At 49.6% G+C, this 13151-nt stretch overlaps 1 protein-coding gene across 1 annotated transcript in view; it reads left to right on the forward strand.

Moving 5' to 3' along the window:
* Positions 1-1538: 1538 nt before the first annotated feature.
* agps (alkylglycerone phosphate synthase) overlaps positions 1539-13151 on the forward strand; it is a 21473-nt gene continuing 9860 nt past the window's right edge. Inside the window, exons 1-12 of the mRNA XM_068746337.1 lie at positions 1539-1726; positions 3744-3833; positions 5772-5862; positions 5938-6058; positions 6135-6209; positions 7069-7140; positions 7456-7535; positions 8444-8524; positions 9476-9601; positions 9931-10039; positions 12405-12532; positions 12993-13044. Coding sequence (XP_068602438.1) covers positions 1539-1726; positions 3744-3833; positions 5772-5862; positions 5938-6058; positions 6135-6209; positions 7069-7140; positions 7456-7535; positions 8444-8524; positions 9476-9601; positions 9931-10039; positions 12405-12532; positions 12993-13044 — 1213 coding nt within the window. The remainder of the gene's footprint in view (positions 1727-3743; positions 3834-5771; positions 5863-5937; positions 6059-6134; positions 6210-7068; positions 7141-7455; positions 7536-8443; positions 8525-9475; positions 9602-9930; positions 10040-12404; positions 12533-12992; positions 13045-13151) is intronic.

A 13151-nucleotide genomic window follows, 5' to 3' on the forward strand; every position in this document is an offset into this window, starting at 1 on the left:
GTCACCAGAGACCTAACCAAAGTGGATGCCCTTCTTTTCTTGCTTTGTGTGCCTTATTACAGGTTAAAGGAGAACCCAGCCATGAGGAGGATAAGGTCCTGCACAAGGACAAACCTATGAGGTGGCACTGTGGCTTTCCAAATAAAGTTCTGTGATACACTCAGACTCTAATTACTTGGCAGTCAGTGCATTACAGAACTTTGTTTTGTGAGTTTACTGCCTACTTTAACCTGTGGGAAATCAATCACCCAACATTTGGACATTTACGTTTAGTGGAATAATCCTGTTAAACAAATTATGTGCTCTTTTCCTGGTTTTTTTAAATAAAGTTTTTGTGTTTTTTTAAAGCCATTACACAGCCTTTGCTCTATTTTTGAGAACTTAAACAGGGTTAATTTGCATTCTTAAGTCACTGCAGTGTTTCTTGCCAGTTTTGTATTGTAGCTCTGCGCTCAAGCATTACTTTAACGCCCTGCTGTGTGCCATATGGAAACAGAAGTCACGCTGCTTTGATGAGTTGAGGTTAGGCAGAGACATTGTTTGAGGTTAGTCTTACTTGAGGAATATTGACACAATGGCTATTATACATTCATTAATTAGAAAGTTTTTAAAACATTAATGTTGAAATGTGCCATGCAATAAAAAAACATCTAAGGGTGCAGTTTTATTTAAAGTTATAGAATGGGGTGTAGAACATTTGCAAAAACTAATAATACAAATATTTTTAGGTCATGTTTGAGAATTGTCTGTTGGACTTTCATTCTGTTACATTCCCAGCATGCACACATAAATAAACAGCTACTTCAGACACTTATTTTTATATTCTCAATTTACTAATCAAAATGTTTTACATGACACCCAGTCCTCCGTGTTGTTAGATCTAAATTCATACGGTTAGCTCGCAAGACCCAGACTGCAAATTGCAGTTTTTACAGCCTATAACCAGTCGTGGAGTATATTACAATGCATGCCGGGAAACGTAAAATGGTGCATTCAAAGACTCCTCTTTAGTTTCCCTTTAAGGGTTGAGAAAACGTAAATAGGTAATTTATCCGGGTTAAAGCCAAATGAATAGCTAGTTTAACGCTACTATAATTAGACGTAAAAGTACAAGTCCACATATTTGTTAATCTGCACTCATGCACAGAAAACTTATATGTATATATTTAAAAAAAAAGTTAAATAAGACTGCAATATTATGTGTTTTTGTAATGTTATATTTACTATATAACCGCTACATATTTAGCCTTGCTTGTTTAGTCCGTCCATACAGTCAACTAACTCAATAATGTACTAGTTTTAACAAAGAAGTATTTAATGCTAATAAATAATCTCCCTATCAATTATTTATCCACTCAATTCCAACATCTCTCAACATCCCATACATTTTATTATTTGGTATTATCCTACTCCGGAGTTGTGGTTACCGGTACTCAAAACGAGTTTGCTAATTCCGACAGTCCTCAAATGCAGCGCGCGCGCTCCGCCAGCGCTGACCCCTGACAGCTGCGCCCTCTCGTCACAAACGCGGAAGCAGCATGGCGTCCAAAAGAAGCGGCGGCGGGAGCTCCGACAGGCAACGCGTCGCTCAGCAAAGACTGAGGATCATCGCCGGGCACTTGAGGAGATCTGAGGACGGCGGCTCGACGGTCGTCGCTTCGGAGTGCAACGCCGAAGCAGAAAAACCGGATGCCTCCAGCGAGGGGACGAGCGTGCCGAGGAGGAGGTAACCAGGCTGGGATGGGGCGATGGACAGCGTCCCTGCCCCTGTGCTGCCAGGCTGTTTATTAGATAAACATCAAACATTCATCGACAAAAGCCATTTTATTTCATTTTCTAGGCTCTGGAAGCAGAGGGAGCCGTGGCTAAAGATGGGTGGATGAGCTAGCTGGCTAGCAGGAGTTTGTTGTGGGAGTCATGCCAGTGGGTGCGGCTGGTTTAAGCACCGCGTTGAGCAGCGGCCTGCTCGACTCCGGTGCAGTTTCTATTCAATTCTTTAATTGTGTCGTGTGACGGTTTCATTCATCAGCTTTCATTCAATAACGACACAGGAGCTACTTCTTATTAGGGTATAATGTTAATTAGTTCTAGCTGACTTCAGATCTCACATCTTACAAAACAAAATGTGTGACATTCATGAGAATGTCTTCCGGGCACCAGACAACTGGAGATGAGTGAAATGAGTCTGGAGTTTACTCATAAAAAATGTTTGATAGTAAAGGATGCAACAAAATGTAAATATTAATAGCGATGGCCTTGTAAATAGTTCAATAGACACGAGGACAAACTCCACTGGATACTGAAAGAATTCTGAAGCGGTTCTGCAGCTCTGCCTTTCTTGTGTGGCGAGTTGTCGGGTACCTGATTGGTGCCTTTTAATTAAAGCTTAGCTGCTTCCTGCTGCAGCTCCGTATGTGTGAGTCATATCGTTTTATATCACGTCCACCTTGCAGTATACAGTTTTCATACATTTGCAGAGTAAAACCTGTACTGCAGCCCCCCCCCCCCCCCCCCCCCCCATCTCCTCTCACTGCCTCTAAACTGATCTCCATCATCCAGCGCTTTCCTCTTTGTTGTCTTTGCTCAAGAAGCATTGTTATTCCAAGATATAAATCCTCCCAACTTCACGATGTTAATTGTGTTACTGTTCCTAATGCTGCTAAATGCATATTGATGATGTGCCAATCATTATACGAGATGTGTGTCTTGTTTTTATGCAGAATCCTGATGCATCTCTGTGTTTTTCATACAGGGCAGATTGTAAAATTGGTTTTCTCTGTGTCTAAAAATCCTGTTTTGTTTACAAAATGTTTAAGATGCAGTATATAGGGTGTGGAAATGGGTCCAGTATATACTCTGGTAAGGGCAAAATGAGCTGTAACATGTTTCCTTGTCCTAGAACTGAAGCATAGACCTGCTGCCAGCGCCCTAAAGGCAAGGCAGGCCCCACCTTACCTTACCTGGCCTTATTGGCTGCGTTTGTTTCAGAAGCTTCGACTCAAATCACCTTTGACCGAAGATTTATTCAAGCATGACTCGGTGTGTCGTTTCTACGTTTCTACTCTCTTAATTCGTCGGAGACTCCGTTCTGGCAGGTATTAATCTCAATTGTGGCTTTTACTCCTCCGGGGTGGCGCCGCGTCCCACGTGGCCCGTGAGTTACGGCTGTTGTGAGTCGGAGCTCTGCAGAGTGTAATTGTGCCGCACAGGCTCTGCACAGAAGTGAATAGACAATGGAGCGTCGTATTTGCCTGTGAGAACACTGAATACTCCAAAACAGCCGTAGCTTTGTTGCTGTACCCCCCCCCCCCCTGCAGATGTGTAATATTTAGTTGCGTGCTGTTTAGCTCAACAGGAGATTGATCATTAGCCTGGTAGCATCGACCTGATTGTTAAACTGAACCGTGTTGAAGCCAGTATGGCGTATTGCATTACTAGTTACTTGTCGGTATCTGTTGCTTCTGCTTTTGTAACGTCGCGTCAACACGCTGTGCAGAGCACCGACGGGAACCTTGGCGGCGCCGTCTGCTGGAAACGAGTCCCGGCTTGGGCGGCGGCGAAGGCCGTCCTTGACTGAAGAGCGTAAACAGACATTCCTCAGTGAAACGCTTCAGATTGTCGTTTTTATGTCGCGTTGGCCGATGAAGGCTATACTTTCTGTGCGTCACACGTGTTCTGATGGTAGTTTGTCGTCCGAGGTGAATGAGTTTCCTTAAGCTCTGCCCATGTTTGTTTTTTCACAGGCAGGAGACCATGAAATGGAATGGCTGGGGATACGCCGACTCGAGATTCCACTTCAACAAGAAAGGCCAGGCGGAATTCACTGGCAAAAGGCACTGAGGAATATTTAACTTCCCTTCTTCACTGCACTTGGAGTCTGTGCTCAAGTGTTGCTTCCTCTAAGTCGTCGGTTCTTCCTCTAAGTCGTCGGTTCAAGGTCAACGAGCGTCAAGGCTGCTGTAGCGCATCCGGCTGCTGTAGCGTGTCGTGTCCGGCTGCTGTAGCGTGTCGTGTCCCGCTGCTGTAGCGTGTCCGGCTGCTGTAGCGTGTCCGGCTGCTGTAGCGTGTCCGGCTGCTGTAGCGTGTCTGGCTGCTGTAGCGTGTCGTGTCTGGCTGCTGTAGCGCATCCAGCTGCTGTGGCGTGTCGTGTCTGGCTGCTGTAGCGTCTCGTGTCTGGCTGCTGTAGCGTGTCGTGTCTGGCTGCTGTAGCGTGTCGTGCCTGGCTGCTGTAGCGTGTCGTGTCTGGCTGCTGTAGCGTGTCGTGTCTGGCTGCTGTAGCGTGTCGTGTCTGGCTGCTGTAGCGTGTCGTGTCTGGCTGCTGTAGCGTGTCGTGTCTGGCTGCTGTAGCGTGTCGTGTCCGGCTGCTGTGGCGTGTCTGGCTGCTGTAGCGTGTCGTGTCCGGCTGCTGTAGCGTGTCGTGTCCGGCTGCTGTAGCGTGTCGTGTCCGGCTGCTGTGGCGTGTCCGGCTGCTGTGGCGTGTCTGGCTGCTGTGGCGTGTCGTGTCCGGCTGCTGTAGCGTGTCGTGTCCGGCTGCCGTAGCGTGTCTGGCTGCTGTAGCGTGTCGTGTCTGGCTGCCGTAGCGTGTCTGGCTGCTGTAGCGTGTCCGGCTGCTGTAGCGTGTCCGGCTGCTGTAGCGTGTCGTGTCTGGCTGCTGTAGCGTGTCGCGTCTGGCTGCCGTAGCGCATCCGGCTGCTGTAGCGCATCCGGCTTCAGTATTCCTACCTATGCAGAAGTTTAGGCTGGATTCATACAACGTCCCGTTTCATGGCTCGTGCAGAAACCCATTTTGAACTCTGCTTTCTCCTGCCTACATTCACAACAACGTGGTGCTACTGCCACCTACTGGTCGGCATTTGAACTGCTTGTTGTTCACCAAGGTCACTAGTTGTGATTTCCAGCTTTCCCAAACTCTGTTGCTCATAAAAGGAAAGCAATCTCCACCGTGTTCATAAATGGACCTTATGAGGATAGTATTTTTTATTTTTTGTCGTATCTTTAGGAGTTATAAACAGTTATTCACTGACTTCAGAAGCAAACTTCAGAAATGTCTGAGGTGTCTAGTTCCAGACAAAAAGCCGGTTGTCCTCCGTTTGAATGTCAAGCTTCAGTTTGCAGCACAAAGAATGGCTCTTCCTCATCTTCAGTGATGAGACCGGGGGAATAAGTGCCTGTTGTCTTTGTGGTCCTGGCGTCTGGCGTTGGGAGAGACGTCCCTGCCTGTCTGACTGTGAACTGGCACGTCGTGGACGTATTTTGAGTAATGACTTGAGCTGAGCAGGACGATGCCCAGCAAATGGTTTCCTTCTGGACAAGCAGTTGCAGCAAACCACTCTGTGCCCTCTCGACTGAACAGCTACCTGGCTACCTGGGCGGCGCGTCGTAACCGGGGCCGGGACGCAGTTGAATGAACGTCTGAGATTGTGTTCTTCTCCGCGCTCGCCGTGACGCAGGCTTTTTCTTTATCGAGTGTGTTTCACGGTCTCTTGGACAAAGGCACACTCCAGTCCCGGCCCAGGCTGTGCCAGCGGAGGGTGGCGAGGGTGCTCACACGGGCGGGGCCGCCGCCGCCGCTGCTCTGCTCGGCTCATGACCTCACTGGACTCAAATCTCACACGCGGTTGTTATTAGACACGGGGCTGCTCTTCCATGAGACCAGCCAATCATATAGATGTTTTCAAATGAGGGCTGTGACCTCCAGTGCAGAAAATAGTAGTTGTTTTAGAAACAAAACTAGTTGGTTGTTTCATGTGTTTTCCTGTCGTGCCTCACAGGTACAAACTAAGTGGCTTGCTCATCCCCGGACTGAAAGATTGGTTTGAAAGCACGTTTGAAGCAAGTTTGCAGCATAAATCTTCAGCAACAGTGAGTCGTGTTTGTTTGATGCGTCTTCATGGGAGGGAGGGAAGCGCGTTGCCACGGTGATTTGTTGTGTCCCAGGCCATTCTGTCCAGCAGTGCTGTGCAGCCTCCCATTCTCAACGAGGCCTTCCTGGAGGAGCTGAAGCCGACGGGTGTTCCCATCTCCCACGACGCGGAGGACCGAGTGTTTCGTAGCCATGGTGAGGCCGAATGGGCTTTGAGCTCAGCAGCGGCGTTCTACTTTCTCTTTCATCTAATTCCTGCGTTTCCTCCCAGGCCATTGCTTACACGAAGTCTTCGCCTTGAGAGAAGGAAGAATTGGTCGTGTCCCAGATTTGGTCGTCTGGCCAAGTGAGTCCAGAGGCTGTGTCACCCCCCCCCCCCCCCCCCCAGCTGGTTTATGTGATTTAAAGGGTTAATCTCGGCAGAGGCAGGAGATATTATGCATGAGTGGAGGCTTAATAAGGAGCGTCGGGGGGGGGCGGTACTCCTCAGTCCGCCCGTGCAGCCGCGCACCTTGAATGATGATTCTGAGATTGGCTTCCTGTTGCGCCTCACTCTATTTCATCCTGCAGATGAGTGAAGGCTGACGGTCGCAACTCGACTAACAACCTTCAGAACGGCTAGCAAGCGCTGGTGCATCCGGTTCCAGAAACGCCACCACCACCAAAATGAGGATTTTACCGAGCTCCATAAGCACAAGCTAGTTTACTCTTCATCAAGAATATGCAATGACTTGGTTCATTCCTCCGTGGCTCCACTTCTTAAAGCGCTTTCTGGAACTCTGATCTGTTTGGATGCCAGACCTAGAATCTGGGCGTTTCTCATTGCCTGTAAAAGCACGTCCGTGTAGGAAGGTAACGCCGCTCCAGTACGGATGGATGTGGGCGCTCTGATTGGCCGCTGCACGTTTCTATTGATCCAGCTTCGTGCAGCCTGACGCCGCCTCAGGAAGCCCGGAGCGAATCACACGTCTTGAGTAAATGAAAATGCCCCCGCCTCCCCGCCGCCCCTCCAGCTGTGATGCGTGGGCCGTAGTTATTTATCGTCTTCTGTATCCTCGCAGCGTATGTGCCATTTTTATTTCCTTTGCAATGTACTGCTTATTATGTGGCCACTAAATTTATGAATGCAGTAGCGGAGGGTTAATGAAAACATTTCCTTTTATGACGGCCACTCATTTCTAAAATAATATCCTGTGTCTTCCCAGACTGCCACGACGATGTTGTGAAAATTGTCGAGCTGGCGTGCAAACACGATGTGTGCTTGATACCGTATGGAGGTGAGGCCTTCGTGCCAGTCTGTGCCCGGAGATGTGCAACGTCTAACCTCGTCCCTGAATGTTTTCTGTTCCGCATGACTTTCAGCTACATCCTGATGACAAAATTACTGAAATGTAACACTAATAATTACTATTAGTTATGCTGTAATAGTAATGATAGAGCTGATCAAATTAGCATGTACAAAGCAGCCACAGCGCATCGTTTTATTTTTCAGTCTTCAGTGCTAAAGATATGGTTCAGTACTGCGGTTTCTAAAACATGACGTGACGGTCTCGCGGTTTTTATTTTATTGTGGTCTTTGTTTTTCTCCTCAGGAGGAACGAGTGTCTCCAGTGCCCTAGAGTGCCCCCCAGAGGAAACCCGCTGCATCGTCTCTCTGGATACTTCTCAGATGGTACAAACACAAGGGTCCAAAGTTTCCATCTGTACTGATGAGTGAAGCCTAAGAAATAAAAACTATCGGTACTCCAGATGTGTGTTTCTAACGCAGCACAACCTGCAGTTTGTTTTTTCCACCCTGGAAATGTTGCAAGGCAGTTTTTCTGCAGGGATTTCACCTCTCAAATGGATGTAATGGTGTTTGTGAATGGGACAGAAATGAATCCTTACTCTGATAAATCAATATCAGATTCTGAGACGCCGATCAGCAGTGCGGTGCGGCCCTTTGATCCCGGCTCACGTGGAGGCAATGCGTAACCTTTCGGATGATTCTATCCCAGTTTGGTGCCTCAGACGACACTCGCCAGAGTTCTGGGTCAGAGGTCAGAGGTCAGAGGTCCGGCGGCGCCAATGGAAGCACATGAAAGGAGAGGAGCCGTGTGTTTGCGTTCTGAAGTTTATTACCTCTGGAGAATAATTAATGGCAGGTGTGAAGGGACCTCCTGTAGGTAGGGGCGGGTCACATGCTCAGCGACCCAAATAAGAGGTATATATTTTGCTTTTGGTGTTAAATTGAGTTTAACCTTGAGGAACGTGTCCCTGTCCCAAAGCCCCCGTGCACACGTTTACCCTCAGACGTGTGGCTCCAGGCTGGGGGGACAATTTTCCGCTATTCTAAGCGAACTGTCCCGAGACTTTATCCACGGGCTGCCGTTCAGAGTATCGCTGCTGGCACACACACACACGCACGCACGCACACACACACACACACACCAAACGCACGCACACACAACACTTTCTGTGAAGACCTTGTGACCAGCGTCACACGAATGGTGTGTTTAAAACAAAATGCATGCTCTTAGTGTGTTTCTTTATTTTAGAGTATATTCTTACTCCGTCATTTTTACACATTTTTGTTCACAGAACCGCATTCTGTGGATCGATGAGAAGAATCTAACGGCCCGCGCCGAGGCTGGCATCGTCGGCGAGCATTTGGAGAGACTGGTAAGTGCTAGCTCATGAATCCATGTTTGCATTGCTGCTAAAGGCCGGACCCAACAGTCCAGCTGGGCGAACCTTCCGCACGCGGGCCCCTCGGTGCTCCAGCACCTCGGTCGCCGTTGCTCCGTAGAGCTAAAGGAGTTCTGAGGTGGGAGCGGCGCTCTGAGGGGGAGAGATTAGAGGGAGGCGGCAGCCGTGAGCAGATGGCTCCATCAAGCTAATTCAGAATGAGGAGAAGGCGCAGGCGTTTGGTGTAGAGGAATGCGTGAGCGGCGTGTGAAGCAGGCTTCACCTCTGCATCCAGACTGGGCCGGTTTGATGGAGCAGATGGTTCTGCATTATAAACGCCTTCCAGGGGACCGCTGTGATAAAGCCAGCCCTGCCTTAACCCTCGTCCTCTGCTTCTGGCGGGGGGGGTTGTTGTTGTTGTGCATTAGGGTCCTTATTATTGCTATTAAATGTTCTCCCTAAAGACGGCTTGGGCTTCCTCGAGGAGGACGTTTCGGGTTTATGACCGACCCGTTCCACCTAAAGCCGTACAGACGCTGCATCTGAAGGTTCACGGGTCTAGTTTGTGTTTGTGTCCCCTAAATGCACATCGTTACGGCTATGCGGCAAGCTGTCATCAAGATGGCACCATTTTGTTTTGTGGCCAGAGTGCGCGTGATGAAGCCGGTTCTGCAGCGAGGACATCGGAGACATGACCAGGATTATTTAGTCACACATGCAGAAAGGAGCTTGTTTGATTTACTCCATTGAACTTATTTTGGGCGACGGTAAAAGCCTGCGGCGGCACGAAGCGCGGCGATGTCCAGCTGCAGCTGCTTACGCCTTCGCGTGCTCCTTCTCGTTCCCCTCCATTAAAACATTCTTGCGGGTCTTCAGGAATTGTTTTCCGTGTTTCTGGCTTGCCTTGAATTGTAAGACCAAACGCATGTTTTCTGTTTTCCCCAGCTTAATGAGAGCGGCTTCTGTACGGGGCACGAACCCGACTCCATGGAGTTCAGCTCTTTGGGGGGCTGGGTCGCAACCAGAGCGTCGGGCATGAAGAAGAATCTCTACGGCAACATCGAAGACCTGGTGAGAGCCCCCCCCCCTCCTCTTTACCTTTGCACACGTGTGTGTTCTAATCACCGGCTGACTGCTCAGGTTAAACTTTAGTCTGTCTTTGCTAGTTAGTTGACTAGTTGACTGGTTCCGGTGATTTTTGGATGAAGGGTCGGTGTTACCGTTTACTGACCGCCGCGCTGGTTAGAATGGAAATGATTAGCAGAACCGCTGGACTTTGTCTTCACAACAAACAGTACCAGCTGCGAAATACACACGTGTGTATTCAAATCTAATTTGATGATAGTTCTCAACATTTGCAACTATTTCTGGCTCTGAAGTGTTGCTTTGTTCCTAAATAGGTCGTTCACATGAAGATGGTGTCTCCACGAGGGGTGATTGAGAAGAACTGTCAGGGCCCCCGCACCTCCATGGGGCCGGACATCCACCACTTCATCATGGGCTCAGAAGGTTTGTCTTTCTCGTGTGACTTCAGAGCAGCAGTGTGTGTGTGTGTGTGTGTGTGTGTGTGTGAGCGTGAGCGTGTGTGTCAGTGATAAAACCGTAACATCAGGATGTGTTCTCATGCTCCGGGCTTCGTAATGAACCAGCATCGGTGGAAAAGTAATCTGGGGGGGTGTTAGTTAGAAACCAGCAAGTGCCCCCCCCCCACCCACCCCGTCTGCACCGCCCTGTCCTTGTGAATGCCCACAGAGAATACTGCCATATGCCAGCCCCCCCTCCGTAATGAGGAGGTTCACAGACTCTTGGCATCCCTGTGTTAAACAGCTGCGGATGCAAACTTGATGTTCGCCCTACAAAGCTCAGCAATCTGCTTCCTGACTGGTCTGGGATCAGGCTAACATGAATAGCAAAGGCACCGCTGACTCTTATAAGGGTTGGACATGTTTGGCCTTGTAGTAATATAGTATTAAATATAAGTTGTTTGTTTGTAAATTAACAATAATGCGTTTATACCGATTTGTGATTTAAACAAGTACAAGCCAGGCCTCATGACTTCGGGGCCACCTGAGCTTGTACGTTTGGGTTCCTCACATTTTCAGATATATTTCGTTCGTCATTTCAGTCCGTTTGTGCCTCGTGCTGCACTGGGATCACGGTGAGGTGGGAGATCAATATAATACACTTTCAGACGCAGCCATTTGTGCAAAAGCGTGTGAAATATTGGAGAAGTCATGACTGTGGCCAGAAATGTATTAACTTGTCCGTGGTAATTCTATTTTAACAGGGCCTATTTCTAAATGTATTCTAGTGATCATGTTTCATGAGAACATAGGAGAACGTGGCGTATTGATCTTTGTGCTGCGACGGGAACACACGTTCTGGACCTGAGATCACATCGTGGTACCGTTAACCCCTGACAAACACGGAGCTTCTCACTGCCGGCTCAACAGCCAGATGTTCCTCCGTCTCACTGACCTTGAAACATCCAGAATGTCAAACGTTTTCTTCTCGATTCAAGCAACCGATGGAATAATCAATAACCTCTTTCTCTTTTAAACTCCTCAACCGTGCAGGCTGTAGGTAAGTGAAGCCAGCCGGTGCTAATTTAATCCACGGACGTTTTATTCTGAAGGCGTGGCTTCACGCTGCGTACGAATCACCGACCGCCTCTCTGAAGATGAGTTTTGTGGTTTTACGGCGGGAGTCGCAGCTAAAATGGCGCGAGCTGCACCCCAACGGAGCGTCTCTCTGACCTCGCCGTCGCCGTTACCTCCCTTCATTTGTCTCTCTCTCATCCTCTGCCCCACTCTGGCTCCTCCCTTGGATCCTCCTCCCTCTTGTTCGCTCCAGTAGCTCCTCCTGTTTTCTGTCGGGGGGGGGGGGTCTCTAATGGAGTCGCATGCTTCCCATCGGGCCACCGGGGAGCAGCGTGGCATGTCGTGTCACCTCGGAGGGCTCATTAGCGGCCTCCTCAGGTCGCATCCGAGAGACGTGCGTCTCTAATCGGACTTTGTTCAGCAGAGGGAAATCGCTCGGGCCAAAACAACGAAATTCATAAACGGGACATTCGGGCTGGAACAGACATTTATTTTTATTGTTAATTGTGTGTTTGCTTCGTTAGATATTAATATGAAACAAATATTACCGTAAGTGAAGCCCAATAAAAGCATTGATGGGTGGGGGGGTGTGAGCTGGGACGCCGCCGGCTGCAGCTAACGGTGTTCAGGGGTCTTTAGGGTGGGGGGGGGGGGGGGGGTGTGAGCTGGGACGCTGCCGGCTGCAGCTAACGGTGTTCAGGGTCTTTAGGGGGGGGGGTGAGCTGGGACGCCGCCGGCTGCAGCTAACGGTGTTCAGGGTCTTTAGGGTGGGGGGGGGGGGGTGTGTGAGCTGGGACGCTGCCGGCTGCAGCTAACGGTGTTCAGGGTCTTTAGGGTGGGGGGGTGAGCTGGGACGCCGCCGGCTGCAGCTAACGGTGTTCAGGGTCTTTAGGGTGGGGGGGGGGGGGGGTGTGAGCTGGGACGCTGCCGGCTGCAGCTAACGGTGTTCAGGGTCTTTAGGGTGGGGGGGGTGAGCTGGGACGCCGCCGGCTGCAGCTAACGGTGTTCAGGGTCTTTAGGGTGGGGGGGGTGAGCTGGGACGCCGCCGGCTGCAGCTAACGGGTCCTAAGGTCAGCTCTTGGCCTTGCCGGCTTGGTTGAAGCCCCGTTTCGTTTCCTCTCGCTCTGAAGTTGATGGATCTCCGTCGTTCCCCGGTGTGTGGGAGAACACCAGATACTCCCGGGACCGGAACCCGAACCCGTCCGAGCAGTCGGAGCTTCTCCAAGATGATGTTCGGTCGTATAAATTGTGACTCCTGATGTGTCTTTCTGCAGGAACCCTGGGTGTGGTCACCGAGGTAACGATGAAGATCCGTCCCGTACCGGAATGCCGTAAATATGGCTCCGTGGTATTCCCGAACTTCGAGCAGGGTGTTGCTTGTCTACGAGAGATTGCCAAACAGGTTAGATGTTAAATATCTCCTTTAGCGCGATTCACTCTCGTTGCCTTCTCTTCCGGGTTCAGCACAAGAATAAAAGGTTTGCCCAATTTAAAATGGGCACATCTTCCCGTCTCCCAGTCGGCTGGTTAAAATCGACCGGCCGAAAAGGAAGCAAAACATTTTTAGACGGAATGGTCAAACCTTGCTCGTCTCGGTTAAACCTGATAGGCTGTCGATGCCAACCGGAATGAACAAACACAAATGAAACGAAGCTTCACAGTCGAACGTTAACGTCCGGCGCCTCGGGCTGCAGGATGTGAATATTTATTCTATCGATGGACATCGAGCGAGGCCGACAGTCTAACGGCACGGTGCATGCCATGCTCACCGTTACAAGTAAACATCTATTTGTGTAGGTGCTGTCAGTCAGAAGGTTTATTTTTGCATAAATCTCCGGACCGATCTGGCTCTTGTTTTTCAGAGGTGTGCCCCGGCATCGATACGACTCGTGGATAACGAGCAGTTCAAATTTGGTAAGTTTGGTCAGCTAATCAACACAAACGTGGCGCTTACTTCAGCCGCGCGGCTTTGTGGCAACCCTTCAGCATACATAAGGTTTCCTTTCCAGGAGGCGTCGCTA

The sequence above is a fragment of the Brachionichthys hirsutus genome, chromosome 12 (genome assembly GCF_040956055.1).
Source record: "Brachionichthys hirsutus isolate HB-005 chromosome 12, CSIRO-AGI_Bhir_v1, whole genome shotgun sequence".
In the NCBI taxonomy this organism is placed as follows: domain Eukaryota; kingdom Metazoa; phylum Chordata; class Actinopteri; order Lophiiformes; family Brachionichthyidae; genus Brachionichthys; species Brachionichthys hirsutus.